Source organism: Lissotriton helveticus, chromosome 1_2, assembly GCF_964261635.1.
Source record: "Lissotriton helveticus chromosome 1_2, aLisHel1.1, whole genome shotgun sequence".
Classification (NCBI taxonomy): domain Eukaryota; kingdom Metazoa; phylum Chordata; class Amphibia; order Caudata; family Salamandridae; genus Lissotriton; species Lissotriton helveticus.
In genome coordinates, this window is record NC_136058.1 from 61225176 (window position 1) to 61242339 (window position 17164).

At 46.7% G+C, this 17164-nt stretch overlaps 1 protein-coding gene across 1 annotated transcript in view; it reads left to right on the forward strand.

Annotated features, from left to right (window-relative positions):
• LRRC40 (leucine rich repeat containing 40) overlaps positions 1-17164 on the forward strand; it is a 440314-nt gene that overhangs the window by 260913 nt on the left and 162237 nt on the right. Inside the window, exon 10 of the mRNA XM_078668782.1 lies at positions 174-282. Coding sequence (XP_078524908.1) covers positions 174-282 — 109 coding nt within the window. The remainder of the gene's footprint in view (positions 1-173; positions 283-17164) is intronic.

A 17164-nucleotide genomic window follows, 5' to 3' on the forward strand; every position in this document is an offset into this window, starting at 1 on the left:
CAATGCATGTACCACTTTTCGTTTTGGGGGCCACGTCTCTTGCGGTTTGGATTATGAAACCCTGGTTCCAGAGTATAGCTATGCAGGTATCAGCCTACGTTTTAACCTGGGATTTTAGTAGATCAGAGACTTGTGCAAGAGATGCAACATTAACAGTCTTATTTTCATTGCAGATCCTCCTCACGACAAACTTGATGGATCTGTTGTAAATGCTATGACCCTGCCAAGTGAGTCCAGTGTCAACTTGCATGCCATAACTACTTTAAAAGCTTTGGAATATAGGTATGAGTAAATATTTCTTTCTTTTTTAATAAACGATTTCTCGAAAATTAAAAAAAATTAAAGTTATCACTATATATATGTCCAACATCAAAAGCAGTTAATCCAATTACCAAATAATGACAAATGTATTTTTCGAAACCTAAATTGTTGATTGAAAACTGAGTATGCGGATCATGTTTCTACAAAGACAGAACAGAAACAACAAGCATTTGCAATGCAATAGGTCTCGCATTATTAAAGTTTAAGCTATTGGCATTGCTAATAATAATGCAACACCAATAGCTCAAACGTTAATAATGTGAGACCTATTGCATTGCAAATGCTTGTTTAATGAGGGCCCGGCAGCTTCCAGAATAATAAAGTTTTGCAAAGTCACTGAAAAAAGAATTGTCAAAAGGCTGGAGGAGACCAAGGCCAGACCAATTGGCTATGCCAGTGCTTGTTTGCTCTTCCCTGCCGGGGGTTTCTATGAGAATCCCAGCGTGTTCTCTATTGTAATCTGCCTCCCTGTATGCATCACCAAGCAGGCCGCGGGCCCTGGCCTCTGCAGACCGCGTTCATCCATGGAACTCGATTTGCATGAATGAAAGAGCATCGCGCCTATCATCGAGCCAGGACCTTATGACCTCAGATATCGTTCTGTCGATAGCAGGTAGAATGTCACGCGCGGCACTCTGCCAGGAGGAATCCATTAAACATGCCATGGCGCGTGCCTGCCAGTGGTCACATCCGGCGCGGCACAGGTATGGACTGAACACCGCAGTGCACTCCGCAACCTCCCCTGGAAATACACCGCTTGGGTTCGCCTTACCTTCCCCCTGGGCCGGAAGTTGGAGGGGACAGCCCTCCCTGCTCAATGATACATAACATCCGGATTCCCGGGTGCCACCTGACTGTGGTTTCACTCGGTCACCCCAAGCGCCGTGGGGACAGTCTGCTCGATAACTCCACGAGTTAACGCTCACCACTGACATCTGCTGTGATTTGGTCACGAGCAGTGCTTAAAATGTGCATGCCCCTGGCAGGTGCTCGGTTTCCACTCTGCTTTAATTTGAAATAGAGAGTGTCAGTACTCCTGGGGAAGAAGTAAAGGGGAGAGTACATGCACTCTTGGGTCGCAAACTGGTACTCTGGGACAGTTCGCACCTGTGATTCTATATTTCCATTTGAAGGGCGGGTGTTGCATTCTAGTCAGCCTTTTAACCTTGTGCTAGTCAGCCTTTTAACCTCGCTCTAGTCAGCCTTTTAACCTCGCTCTAGTCAGCCTTTTAACCATGTCCTAGTCAGCCTTTTAGCCTTTTGAGGTCAGCAAGTTGTACTCCATGGCATCGGTCATTAGTAACAGTTGTTTCTGCACATGGGTCAGAGTAAAAGTGCTCTGTTCGTCATCACTGATGCGCGGTGTGAGCGAAGCTGGTAATTAATTTATAATGTAATGGGCGTATAAAGCACACGGCCCATGGCTGCTATAACCAGAGCGTCCCAGTGCTAGGAGTCTGTGCAGAGAATCCCCTGGCAGATAAATGGAAGCAGTTTAGAAATTCCTTCAGAAAACACCTGTTATTTGTCAAATGTGCTTCTGTTCATCTGCTTCCGCTCGGAAATGACTCGGGCTGAGCAGCTACTGCTTCCCGATCTATTCCGTGATATCCCAGAGACGGATTTTATACAAAAATAAACAGAAAAGGTCTGCAAGAGTTTACCTCAGTTTTGTGAATAAATAAACTGCGCGCACCTCAGGCTCCCGCCTCTGCGGGCTGCAAGCGGCTACAGAACAAGAGCCTTGCGCCAAGGACTTGGTATTTGTAAACTCGAGATGCGTTTATTCATAAACTGGGCACCTCGCTCACCTCCACAAACCAGTTGACAGTGGAATATTCTGCAGATTTTAGTTCTGAACTCCAGGAGTACAGCATCAATAGCAAGCGGGAGCAAGGAAACAAGAGATGGCTAAATAGAAATAGAAAATCCCCGCCGGGCCGCCGCGCTGCCTGCGACGACCCGGAAGCGGTTGGGAAGCCGGCCAATCACAGCGCGGCCCCAACCGGAAGTCCCGCCCCATCGCGGCGAGAGAGAGAGCTGCCCGAGGAGCCACGAAGGCTCCGCATTGAGTCCCGGTCCCGAGATGGGGGACCGGGTGAAGAGCGGCCGGGCGCATGGGGAAGGCGGGGCTCTCATGTGGTGAGAGAGCCCCGCAAAGCGCTACCGCCGCCCGAGATGCTGATCCGCCGCCGAGCACCGCCAGAACAGGTAAGTGTGTTGAGTGAGAGGAGGGGTGAGTGGGGGTGGGGTGTACGCGTGTGTGTGTGTCAGTTTGAGTGTTTGTGCGTGCGTCTGTCTGTCTGTGTGCGCGTGTATGTTTAAGGGGGGGTGCGTGTGTGTATATGCAGTGTGTGTATGGCTTTCTTTGTGCGCATGCGTGAGTGACGACGTGCGCGCTCACGAGGTCGAATCTCGGCCTGCAAATGCGCGTGGCACTTTGCTGTACTCATTCCCCGAAAAGTAACAACATAAGTTGTCTCGCTAGACGCAAAAGCTTCGCTTTTGCTTACGTCTAGCGAGACCTAAAAACTGTTAAAAATTGGGTGTCTGGTTGGCAGAGGTAAGCACCCAGTCCACGCAAAAAACAGAATGCTAGTAGGGATAAGTCATATATACAACCACAATTAGCCTCTGCTCACTCTCTGGTAGATTTGCACAGAGCAGGCAGGCTTAACTTAAGAGGCAATTATTGAAGTATTTGTGCAACACTTATTACAGAAACAGTAGAAACACCACACAACACCACACCACACCTGGGTAAAAAAAATAGAGCTTAATTTATTGAACACAACAAGACCAAAACAGCAAAAATGCAATATGTGGAACTGGAGTTATGACTTTTTAAATAATATCCGCAAATATAGTGCTTCACAGCACAAAGTGCCAACCGGGGGCTATCTGGTCGCATTTGACCCGGTCAAATCCAAAAGTTCAGGCCAACCACGATCGAGCACGGGTTGGATACAGGGAACAGCCTTGTCCTGTTGTAAATGTACCTTGTTTCGCCGTCGACAGGGCTCGATGTGTGAAGCAGAGGAGACGATAGATCATCGTTGATCCCTGTGGATGTAGGCGATGTCTGTTCCGAGCGCCTCAAATCCAGATGCATTGGCTTCTTAAGATGTAGGCGATGTGTTGTTATTGAGCTGCTCAGCCAGCGATGCATTGTCTTGGTCCTCTGTGACGATGCGTCGGCTTTGAGTGGAGATGCATTGGTTCCGACCGGTGCAACGATGACGATGGGTGGATTTTGATGGAAACAGCACAGAAAACCCATTTCCAAGGCCCAGGGCGGGGTTGGCACCACTTGGCAGGGCAAGACTCACAGTTGTCAGAGTGCAGGTGCTGTAGCAAGGTTGTTGGAAGTCTTACATGTCCCTGAGACTTCAGAACATGAATTCTAGTCCTTATAGTCACTTTGGTTCTGGGGTGCAGAGATGCAGGCCCAGTCCTTTTCACTCCTAGGCGAGGATGGCAGCAGGGCAGACACAGCAAAGTAGGAGTCCAGCAGAGTGACAGGCCATTCAGCAGCACAGCAGTCCTTCTTGGCAGAGTATCCTCAGGTCCATAAGTGTACTGAGTTGATGGTGTCAGGGGTCCAGTACTTATATCAAGTTGTGCCTTCGAAGTGGGGGAGACTTCACAGAGAGGGCTTTGAAGTGCACAAAATCCCTGCCCTTCCCACCCTGGCTACAGACTTACTACAGGGGGATATGCAGCCCCTTGTGTGGGAACAAGCACTGCTCAATCAGGTGTACGTGTCTGCTCCTCTCTCACATCCTGCCCAGGATTACCCATCAGGATGTTGATGGCCCATCTGTCACACCTAAGCTCCCTTTGTGTGTGTCTGTCTGGAGGGAATGCACAATGCCCAACTATCCCTCACCCCAGGTGTGTATTCAGAGACAGGCAGAAGGCACAGAATGGTTTAAGTACAAAAATGCTAACGTTCAAAAAGTGGCATTTTCAGACTTGCAACTTATAATACAACTTTACCATTAGTTGTGATTTTAAATTGAGTGGATTTCCCAATTCGAAATTACTCTTCTAAATGCAATAAGGTAATCCCAATGTTAACCTATGGGCGGAAAAGGCCTTGCAGTAGTGAAAAGCTAATTTAATCGTTTTTACTACCAGGACATATAAAACTTGAAAGTACATTTTCTACTTTATAAATGCACTGCACCCTGCCCTTAGGGCTATCGAGGCTCTACCTTTGGGTTGTGTTATAGGTATTAAAAAGAGTGGTTTGGGCCTGGCAAAAGGGTTAACTTGCCGGGTCGACTATGCAGTTTAGAACTGCACACACAGGCTCTGCAATGCCACTCCTGAGTAATTTTTGAAGGGTTTACTGAAGTGAGTGGCACAATCAGTGCTATAGGACCACTAGTAGCATTTAATTGGCAGGCCCTGGGCACTTATACTGCACTTTACTAGGGACCTATAGGTAAATTAAATAACGTAAAGGAAAGCATCAATTCTATTAAGGACACGGATGTGAGGATTAGGCTGTTCTCTTTTCACTTTAATGACATTAATTTTACTCCAGCAGCCATTTTCAAGAAACTTCGTATCACAGAAAAACCTACATTTCCCATGAGCAGCTGGGAAAAGAAACAAACAAATTCCATCCAATCACAAGACAGTCCTCCGTGTAATGCTCTGTGTAGCCTGTTTATCTTCCTCTTTCTTCCTACGAAGGTGGCAATCTGCCAATCTTCTCACTCTTTTTGTTAGACTCCGACCCTAAAAGATCAAGAGGTACATATTATCCATAACTGCATAAGGGAAATTTGCAGCATAAGCAGAACATGAAATCAAAGGATATAACATCACTTTCAGAACAGTCAATTCACCTTCCTGTAACACACAGGTATTAATAACAGCTCTGAAGTGTACCATAACTTCTACTAGGGAGGGCAAAACTTCCTGAAAGAAGTATAGGGAGGGTTAATCCTGGTCTCCGTGTCCTTAATAGAATTGAAACTTTCCTTTAGATTATAGCTAGGACATTTTTTATTCTATGTCAGGGCCCGGAGGCGAGGATTAGGCTAGTTCAAAGCGTGTCCACCACCATGCTTGCCAGAAAGGGAACTGGTTTGAAATAAAAGGTCGTAAAGGTAGAGTCATTAGACCAGTCTGCCGCATGGAGTATATCCTCAAGACGTGCTCCCAGACAAAAAGCCTTAGAGGGCATTGCCCCTCTTACAGAATGGGCTATAAACGGGGAAATATCAATTCCCGCCTCTTGCATGACCCATCTGACAATCGTAGGAGAAGAAACCACTTTGTGGGGTTTTGTGAGGGCAATCAATAATTGCTTCCCCCCATGAGGACGAATGTCATCAGTAACCACTTCATATGCTTTAAATTGTGCAGACTACACATAAGTTAGGGATTTGTGGCAAAGCCGGATAAGACACCACTTTAGAATTACATTTTGTTCTGCGAGTAATGTGGAAGGTCACCCCTTCCGGGGTAAGAACTCTTCCTGTTATATCCAGGGCCCGGACATCGGAGACTCGGCAACAGGATATCAAACATAATAGCATTGCTAACTTTGGCTAACCGATGTTTCCTGGACAGATACTTATTAGAGGGCTAGGATTGGAAAAAGGAAAGGACTTTGTTAACGTCCCACAATGTCGAATATTTGGGTTCAGGAGGAACTGAGAGTCTGATTCCTCTCAGCAGTTTACGGACTAGCGGGTGTTCTTCCACCGGGTGACCATCCACCGGTAGGTGCCCCACGGAAATTGCCGATCTGAAGGTATTACTAGATCAGTATGCAAAGTCTTAGGAAGCCAGATTCGCTAAGAAGTTCATAATATGGACACCATCTGCCCCCATGAGATCAACTTGGTGTTCAAGACACCAAACCAACCATCTGGACCAGGAGATTGTTTGTTCGTACTGTCTGCCCAGGCCTTAGCAAGTAGGGAGGAAGCTTCTTGTGAAAGGCCAGGGACTTTTCAACGTCGTCCGTAACCTTCCAGGCCATGAGGCAGAAAGGACTAGTGGGTGAGGATTGTTTTGGGGATCCCGGAGAAGATCGGGAAACCAGGGTAGAGGGATTGGGAAATCCCAGGAAAGTTCCATTATCGCTGGAAATCAGGCCTGTAATTTGTAAATCGGGGTAATCACCACCAGGTAGGCTCGTTGTATGCAAACCTGTGCCAATAGTCTCATTATCATGGCAAAGGGTGGAAAGGCATAGAACTGTCCCTTGCTCCAATCTTGGAGAAAGGCGTCCATGGCCGCTGCAGTGGGATCCGGTCTCCAACTGCAGTACTGGTTGAGTTGAAAGTCCAGATAAGAGGCAAAGAGATCCATGGAGAATGGACCCCATCTGGCCTGAATTTGGTGAAAGAGATGACCATCCAACTTCCAGAGGCTGACATCTTTCCAATGGCGAGACTGCCAGTCGGCCACTTGATTGGAGCACCCTGGGAAGTGCTCCGCCGACAGGGAGATCTGATTGACCAGGCAATACTCCCATTGGTTCCGGGCGATGTCCAACAAGGTCTTTGACCTCTTCCCTCCCAGGTGATTGACGTAACGAACCGCCGCTACATTGTCCATTTTGAGTAGCACTGTACATTTCACTCTTTCTTTGATCCCACTTCGGCTAGCAAAAGAGCATGCCACCAACTCTAGGCAGTTGATGTGTAGAGATAGTTCTTTGGAGGACCATTTGCCGCCCGTGGTAAACTCCCCACATTGTGCGCCCCATTCGGAGCCGGCGGCGTCCGATTAGATTACGAGATCGGGATGGGAAACAAAGATCGCACGGCCATTCCAGGCATCCATGTGGGTCAACCATTAATTCATCTCCTCCCTATGCCTTGACCGAAAGTGGAATCTTTTGAGAGTACGAGAGGCCTTTCCGGAGGTGCTTGGTTTTCAAACGCTGTAGAGTCCTGTAATAGAGAGGACCCGGGAAAATCGCCTAGATGGAGGACGAGAGGAGTACCACTATCCGCGCTAAATGTCGAAGTGAAACATGAGCCTTGGAGATAGTTCGCCTGAGTTTGCCAATTTCCGCTGGGGAAGACTGAGAATCCCAGAAATTCAAGAAGGTCCACAGCTATCTGCAAGTTCATGGACAAGCAATGTGTGCATTGGCCCATGAGAAGAATATCATCAAGGTAGACTATTAGTCTCACACCTCATGCCCGCAGATGTTCGATGACTGGCCTCATCAACTTGGTGAAGCACCAAGGGGCGATTAAAGACCAAAGTGAAGGGCGGTAAACCCCACTGGAATTGCAAGAAGCGTCTGTGAGGAGCAACCACCAAGTAGGCGTCTTTTAGATCCAGATGAACCATCCAATCTGAAGCCTGGAGAAGATCCATCAAGAGATGGATACCTGCCATCTTGAAATGTTGATATAGGAGCCAAGAGTTGAATTCCCGGAGATTGATAACCAGGCGTTGCCCGCCATCTTTTTCTCTATCTGGAAGAGATTGTTAACGAAGCTGCACGAGTGGATCATAGATCTCACTATTGCCACTTTCCGCAGAAGATTGCCTATCTCCTGGTCCACCAATGCCCGTTTTTCTGAAGAGAACACCAGAGGAATGGGAAAGTGGGACTGGAGTGAAGTTCCGTAAAATTCAATATGGAAGCCCTCCACTGTCTAAAGAATCCACGCATCTGAGGAGAGCTTTTCCCAATTCGAGCAAAAAAGGGCCAGTCGTCCACCAATCTGAATGCCCGTCGGGTCTTGAACTCTCACCTTGTGCAATGTTGACATTACCGTCTCTGGATCTGCCCCTGCCTCTGCAGCGGTGGGGATAGGATTTGTTCTGGTAGAAATTGCCAAACCTGCTTGCATCATGCCATTGGCCACAGTGGAAAACGCCACTTCTGGAGTTTGCAGGAAGGGACGGCTGTGAGAACGCCACCTACCTCGACCTGCTGCGGCAAAAACACTGGGTGTGAATATCCCTTTAATGGAAGACTGTCTAGTCTAAAGAATTGAAGGTGTTGACAAGTTTGCCTGATTCTCTAGTAAACGGGTCTCCGAACAGGTTCCCCTTGGCTATTGTCCCTGCCTCTGAGGTGGAGAGCTGCCCCAACTTGGGATCAATTTTGATCAGTAGCGATCTACGCTGCTCTGTAGAGATCGCACAGTTTGCGTTAACCAGAAAGATGAATGCCCTCTGAGCCCAGCTGGATAAAGCATCAGGGGATATGATGGAGACGGAGGCTTTCGCATCTTCGCCATATCCATGATCTTTGCCTGGGGTCCTGCGACGTCCAGGAGCTTATCTTGGCACGAACGCCATGACCTGTTGATGCCTTTCTTGGGATCACAGGCAAATTTGGCGAGGAAGGTGGCCATCTTGGGATCTATCTTGGGGGTTGCCGCAACCTCCCCATCCAAAGAAGGCCGAAGACATTCCGCCTTAAGACATACACTCACCTCTTTATAAAGGGGTTTCCTTAGGAGGCTAGGACACAACCTTGGGTGCATGGCACCAGTCCACAGATGTAAGAGGTCATCGGACTCCAGCAAGTCCCCTTCAGAGGGTTGTACGGTGTCTGTATATGGGCCCGATCCAACCAGGGGGCTGGTCGTCGGGTCCTGCGGTCTACAGCCATCCCTGGCCCCGTCCCCGTCCGAGGTATTGGGAGAATCATCTCCATCCCCTTGGTCAGTCTGTGGGGGTGTGGGAGAAGCCAGTCCTGATAGAACCGAAGTCTGAGGGTCCAGCAGGGGTTGGGAATCTAGAAACGCCTTCTTGAGGTGTGCAAAGGCGTCCAGATCGACCTCAGGGTCGTCTGCCCACTTATGCTTGTCGAGGGACTGGGGTTGGCTGATAGTTACGGGTAGCCGATTGCCCTGGAGGTAGGGAGGCCACTGGTCCATTAGACTCTTCCCTCCCTCTGAGGGGTTTTGGCATCGTGCTTGGAGTGCCAACAATTTCTTCTCAAGGGAGGCTACCACTTGAGAAACAGCCCTGAGGATGGACGCATCCATAACTTCACAAAAATGGTAATCGGCTGCTTCTCCTCCTCCTCCTCCTCCTCCTCTTCCTCCTCCATGTAATTCCCAGTCTCTTCATATTCCATTATGGCGTGCATGCGCAGAAAGAGGATCTATTGGGATCAAAGAGGGCCAATATGGTGGGCTTAGCCCTATATAGAAAGCCAATCCGAAAGGAATTGGGACAGCACCCCTGTTGTCTTATGGGGGTTGACACAAAATGCCTGGGAGCTCCCGAGACTAGCACAACCTTAAACCTCAGGGTGTTTCTTCCTTCAGGTGTAGGATCGCAGGGCTCACTAATAAGGATTAAGTAAGGAAGAAAAAAGTTACCTCACTCGTTCAAGATAGACAGGCTATAAGGAGCATTATACGGAGGACTGTCTTGTGATTGGATGGACTTTGTGTTTCTTTTCCAAACTGCTCATGGGAAATGTAGTTTTTTCTGTCATACGAAGTTTCTTGAAAATGACTGCTGGAGTAAAATGAATATCATTAAAGTGAAGAGAGAACTGTCTAATCCTTGCCTCCTGGTCCTGACATAGAATCAGCATTGCCAGTAATGCAGCCCTCAATTACAGTCATGTCCTAGCACTATTTAGACATCAATCAATATACAATCCCTCAATATTGGGCACAGGATGCTCACACCACCACTTGTTTTCATGGACATCGCCTAGCTTCGCATATCAAGTTCTCCAAAGCACCCTGGATTTGTCTAAACCATGATACCATTTTGTGATGCTCGGAGTATTTGGAGTGTGTCAGGTTTGAACTATGTTGCATTTGGCAGCAATCAAGACTGCACTAAAGAATAACTTCTGATATCTCGACAGGTCGAGGTTACTTATCATATTTAATAGTGCAATACATGGATCATGTGAAATCAGGGAACCAAAACCTCATTGCAAATCCTTTCCACAGCCTCCCAAAACTCCTTAAGGGCCCTGCAGTGCCAAATCATGTGTACGACACTTGAGGCGTAGAGGTGAGTTACATTTGATGCTCTTATACAGAAGACCTGTTTCAAGTATTTGAATTGAGTAAGGTGAAATTTGAATGAAATTGCTCTCTCTCTCTAGGTGTGGCCAATGCCTCCCACCACTCTGAGTCTTACATATGGACTATATCCAATTCCCAAGTATCTCTGAGCTTCCCTATTGTATCTGGTTTGTTGATTACTATAGATTTATATATATGGGACATTTTGTGTTTGTTTCCCAGATCTTCCATTGTGGCATCCAGTGGCTGTTAATCGAACTGCTGTAGGTAACAGAACAGTACACGTCAGAGTTGTAGCAGTTTATAAAATTGGGTATATAGTAAACCAAAGTCACCTTGAAGTTTTGCAAAAGCCTTAAAGGTGGCATGTGGGAGGACTGCTCCCAAATTTGAAGTGCCCAGTCTATACTAACCCTCAAAGTCAAGTTGTGTCTTTACTTCAGAAAGTAATGTTTCTTGCACAGTGGGGTTTCTTTAGTAAGCTACACTGTCAGTGTGTCTGTTTCACGGTGTCAGACTATGTTTTAATGACTATCTTGGTTGCCGGAAGGATATACTGTGGGGGAGGTCCTTCATATATATAATAGGTGTATGTCACCCAACCTCCATAGCTTGGTTTTGTATGGTGGGTCCCCCATGGTGTGTGGAATAACAACTTGTTAAGTATAAGGAGCTGGACAGCTCTATAGTGGGTGAGGCAGCCCGCCATTGCAAGACTCCCATCATACGTGGATTTTGAAATACTTTTATCTTGGATACATCGGGTGCTCCACTTTACTAGAAAAAGGAACTTAAGGTGGCAATTCATTAAAGAATAGACATGGGAGGGGGAAGGGATAGTTTTGCAACATGTATAACATCCTAGGGAGTGCTACCATTTTAGTAATTGTTACCCTGCCTAAGAGGGAGCGGATTCCAATTGTGTAGATCACAATGTATTCAGTCGAGCATAGGCACAATGTTTAGGGAGAAGGTTAACATCTGGGTCGGGGTGATGTGAATGGATTGGACATTTGGGGGGCCCATCTCTCAGCATCGTTCAGGCTGTTTAAAGAGAAGAAATAGGGTTTTTCCAATTGACTTGGAGCCCAGAATGCAATGTAAACGTATTTAGGGCCTGTTCCATCCTTGGGCCCGAGACAGGCTGGTGTGCAAGGAAAAGATAGTCTTCATATAGTGACACTTGCTCTTCCAGTTCTGGTGTCGAGTGGAAGCGTTCTTTTGTTTCATCCACCAGGGACTAGATAGCTAGGGCGAAGCGTAAGAGAAGGAAGGGGCTTCTGTGGTGTGTGACCCATGTTTATGTGACTGGGTTGAGAGAGAGCGTGTCATTGATCATCACCCTGACCATGATATTAGTATACAGTTTTTGTGAATGGGCGCTGCGGATTTCACCACCATCTTTGAATTGTAGCGCGAGCACGAGCGAAGGAGCAGCGCGGAAGCAGCGAGCGAGGAGGTGAGGAAGACGCTTCCGTGGCTCAGTGGTTGCCCCCAGCTGATCAGCCCTCAGCTTGTGGGTCTCAGTAGCGGCGAGCTTGTGGGTCTCAGTAGGGTCTTGTGGGTCTCCTGCCGCTGCGAGCTTGGCGCTGCGCAGCGGCACGAGCCGTGTGTGCACAAAAAGCTGATTCCACCGGCGGCTTACCAGCAGCAGGGGCCGCGGGCCGCGAGTCCTCCATAGTCCTCCATAGCAGCAGAGACAGCGGGCAGCGGGGAGCCGCTGTGAGTTGTGTAGCGGCAGGAGAGCCCGATAACCCCGAACCACCATACTCACCCACAGCAGGAGTCACGGGGCTCGCAGCATCAGCAGCAGCTGCAGCCACTAACAGCACAGCGGCGGAGCCAAGCGGGGAGCCCTCGAAGAGGCAGGAAGGAAGCAGTAAGCGGCCTTCGCTGGCAGCAGCAGGCTGCATGAGAATCCCCACAGCGGAGGAAGCAGTGGAGGGAGCAGTAAAGACTAGAGAGTAACAGTTACACTTGTAAAAACACCTGCAACCACCTGCAACCACTCCGCATAATTCAAGGTAAGGTAAGGCAAGGCACGGTGGCCACCAGCCAGCCAGCCAGGGAGCGCACCACAGGGCCAGGTGCCTTTGGAAGCAGTAACAAGCAGCAGTAACAAGTCAGCAGTCTTGAATCCCTAAATCCCGGACCCCTATACCTATACCCCTAACCTCAAGAACTAGCACAGTGGACAGACCACCATGAGATCGGGGAAAATTAGGGGGGCACCAGGCGACCAGCAATTAAAGCCAGAAAAAGAGGGAGTGGAGGGAAAGGACTTAACAGAGGACCCAACAGAGCCAACAGAGGCCCAAACAGAGGACAAATCAGAACTGGAAAAGCCCAGAAAGCTAAAAGATAGAGAGCAGGAAAAACTTTTGGAATTTGACCCCAAACAGGAAAACGACTCGGGGGGTGGCGGGAGGGAGGGGAGGGGGTAAAGTAGAAAAGGATTACACCCAACCATTTAATCACACCCCCATCAGGGCAACCAGTTCCCCCATCAAAGCCAGCATCAAAAGCAGTAAACGGGCTCTCATCACCGACTTTCTAAAAGTATGTCGCAGCCTATCCCCAGGGAAGCAAAAAACGCATAAGGCAGTCAAGGAAGCAAAGGAGACAAAAAAAGCTGAAAAGTACAGGCAAAAGGGGGACAGTGTGGACAATGAGATGCACAAGGACAAGGTCAGCGTGCAAACAAACACAGAGGATGCAGAAGAAGCAGAACATAAGGTCCTCAACCTGCTTGCTTCAGAGGAGGCAAGTTGTACCAATATTACTCAGAGCCCACTATCGGCTCATCACGGACTCCATGGACTCCAACAGGCCATTCAGGCAGTAGTCCACAAAGGACATGAAATCAAAGAGGAGTTAGCACACACACCTGTACAATGGATCAGCCATCAACAGGTAATTCAGGCAGTAGTCCACAAAGAACATGAAATCAAAGAGGAGTTAGCACACACACCTGTACAATGGATCACCCAAGCTCAAACAAATAAACAAAGGCAGCAAAACCAACGACTGCTAATGGTCCAACAACCTGCGAGACGGTACTGTGAAGAGGACAACTTGGTGCTCGGGCAAGACAGCTTCGACAGCTCCTGCGCTATACTAAGTACACCCGCAGACCTACAACTTGATCCACTTCTAGTTCAGAAAGGGGGCCAAATAACTAACGCACAGGAACAACTTCCTACAAACCTGAATCCACGATTCAAGCAACCACTAATGGTACAGTACCTGACGCAGACGCCCAGTCAAAGTAAGACAAACGTATCACCTCTTAAAAATCCCCAAGATATTGAACCATTAGTCTTGTTAGTCACCAAGAACTCCAAAAATTACCATCTCCACGACAATGCACCAAGAAACACGAGGGTCATTACCCCACGGAACAACAAGAAGACCAATCAACCGGACTATTCTGGGATCAGTTATTAGGCACCATGAAGACAATCGGATCAGCTGTAACCTATCATGCTGACAAGCTGGATACCCAAGTTGAGCTATTAAATGCACTAGCTTTATATATGCAGGGAATAGATCAAAAACTACATGACTTAAATGCAATGATAACAAGGGTACAACAAGCACGGGACACCACATATTATACGTGCCACTGCCATCAAATAATTGACAAGCTCGCAGCCGTCCCGACTATAATGTCAGAGTTGTTGGGGGTAGTAAGGGAAACACAACTAAACTCCTCAACTACAACGGAAGGAGGGCTCAAGGAGACAGATGGAACTAACAAGGATGCCCTTGCCACTAACATTACACCAATAAAAGAAGAAAACAACCCGCAAGAAAGCAAAGGTAGAAATACCTCAGTCACCGAGGAAGGCGGTGAACGAATAGAGGAACATCAGGATTCCGAAAGCTCAACACCATGCCTGAATCAAAGATCTTCATCGAAGGCACTGGCACAAAGCAAGGAATCAGAAAACTTTGAAAAACCTCTCTCAAAACGGGAACGCAAACGCATGAGGAAAGCAAGGAAAAGTAAAACAAACAAAGTCAAAGCCCTCCATCAAGCATCACGGACATCAACCCAGGTAAAACAAGACAAAAATGACGAAAGGGATAGAGATACTGTTATTACGACGAATCAAAAAAATAATGAAAGTAACAGTGACCCACTCAGAATGACGAACCATAAAGTCTTGGCAACAAAAGAAATTGCGGCCATAAAAACTCACGATGGCAAAAACAAAACAAAAAAGGGAAATCAGTCAACCAATAAAATTTACGACATATTCAAATCAACAGCTGAGAAGGAAAAGGACAAAGTCAAAAACGAAAAAAACGTAAAATCAGACACAACTCAAACTCTACAGGAAAAAGAAACCACCACGCAGGACATAGTAAAAAGTGGGAAAGGAGAATTATCAACAAGAAATAAAGAAACCCAAAATAGTTTACAGTCATATAGTATCACAGATCCCATCAAAAACATACACCAAGACGAAGTCAAATCAACCCAGCATGTCAAAATACAGCGACACGATCCAACAGAAGTAATTACAGAGAATCCGATCAATTACAATAAAAAACAATCGCCCATTGCCCAAAACCAGTTAGAACTGATTCCACATTACAAATCGAGAGGATCTCATGACACATTAAATGGAAGCGCAATAATAAAGCTACTCAAATCCTTACCTGCCCTGAGCCATATAACATCTGGCGACCTGGAAAGAATTGAATTCAAATCTACTCCAAACCAAAAGGGGGCAGAAATAACAATAGCCACTTGGACAAACCATTTAGTCACTAAACAGATTTTGAGGCACAAGGAGGCATTCGAAGAATGGGGTATAGAACTAAATGAGGTGGTACCCCCTCGTTACCCGAGCCCCCTACAACAACTTCCCCGCATAGAGGGTGTCCTAAAAGGAGCTAAAGGACCAGAGACCCGTGAACAATTAAAGGATGACGTCAAATTCATAAGAGAAATCACAATCACAATTTCACACCCAGATAAAGCCAAAAATGAGGTCAATCAACATTTGAGATCTCAAACCATGCAACAAGGAGTTGCATGAATACAATCTCAAAGAAAAGTGAAAACACTGCAAGACATTAACATCTGTTCTTGGAATGTGAATGGCCTAGCGTCCAAAATAGGAGAAATTTACTTTGCTGACTTCATATTACAGTACGATATACTGCTGTTTCAGGAAACCTGGCAGACAACATTTACTCCGATAGTAGGCTACAAAGAACATTTAAACTTAGCAAAAAAAGAATCAGCACATGGAAGAGCCAAGGGTGGCTTATCAATATACATCGCCACAGATATCCGATGGGAAGAAGAAAATATTGACCTGAATTCAAGCTGGATGCAATGCATCAAACTAGCAGTAAACACCGCTTGTACATTGTTAATTATGAACATATACATCCACCCAACCCATAAGCACAAGGGGAGAGATATACAACAATTGGCCGCCACTATCAAAACGCTAAAGGCAACATACCCACAAGCCAACCTAATATTGTCTGGAGATTTCAATATGAATTTGATGCAAGCACAAGAGAAAAATCTACCAAATGGAATAACCGTCAGGAGAGACAACACAGCCAGACGTGACACATTTGGGAAGAAATGTGCCGCATTGCTAGACAAACAAGCATTATATACGCTAAATGGCCGAGGCCCACAAGTCCGGCAGCTTTCACAAGAGTGACGGCAAAATCAGGAGCAACCATTGATTTCACCTTAGCAGATCCAGATCTATTCCCCAGTATCACAAATTTTCAAATACTAGAAAGAGTAGAGAGTGATCACTACCCTCAAACTTTTACACTAATTGATTTCAGAAAAAAGCCTCTACCATCAAGAGCCCTGACGCAATTTACTAAACCGTACAATTTAAACCGGTTAATATGGGACGAAAACACCATAAACAAAATTTTGGAGTTCTGTACAGCTTTCCTTACCACTGTAGGTGAAAAACCATTGGGGATAGAGGCGTGGGAGTCCTTAATTAACAACTTGAACAGAAAGTTTATACACAGCCCCAAAAACCGAAATACGTCACAGATCAGCAGGTCAGAATGGTACACTAAAGCTCTGAGGATAAAAAAAACCAAAATTAAATAAACCATTGAGACAAATGAGAACTCGCGGTCAGCAACCTTCCCGGGAGGTCCTAATGACAATTAAAAAAATGAAAAGTGACCTAAAAAAAGAGACCCGGGATGCCAAACGCACATATAATGAGCAATTCTGGACAAAAATGCTCTACGTAAGTCAACAACAAAATTCCAAACAGTTTTGGGCCCAAATTAACGCTCTATCCAAAGGAAAAAACCGGCATTTCAACTCCGATATAACTGAGCATGCATGGCGAGCTCATATAGAAGCTACATATAACTCAGACTACTACCGAAATTGACATACGGATGGCGATACAACTAAACCATGGAAACCCCAGTGAGACTCCAATAAGAGAGCAGAGGAAGGCAGAGATACAGTTACCATCCTTGCATGCTCCATACCACACGACAAGTAAGCTGAACCAGAAACAAAATAACAACTCACAACACAAGCATTGGCATAGCCAATAGGTCTCGCCTTTGGGACCTTCTAAGTGTTTAGCCATGCAGAAGTTGAGGTTGTTGCACCAAGGATATTATGCTGCATAACTAAATACTTATAAGGTCCCAAAGGCGAGACCTATTGGCTATGCCATTGCTTGTTTAGGACTTGTGCCCTGGACAGGAGATCAGGAAAATGACAGACCGGTATGACAGAAGCAGAAGGGCGGGGCAACAGAAGGGCAGGGGTGGAGACAGAAGCATGGTTAAAGACAAAGGCAGGGAGAGAAGCAGAA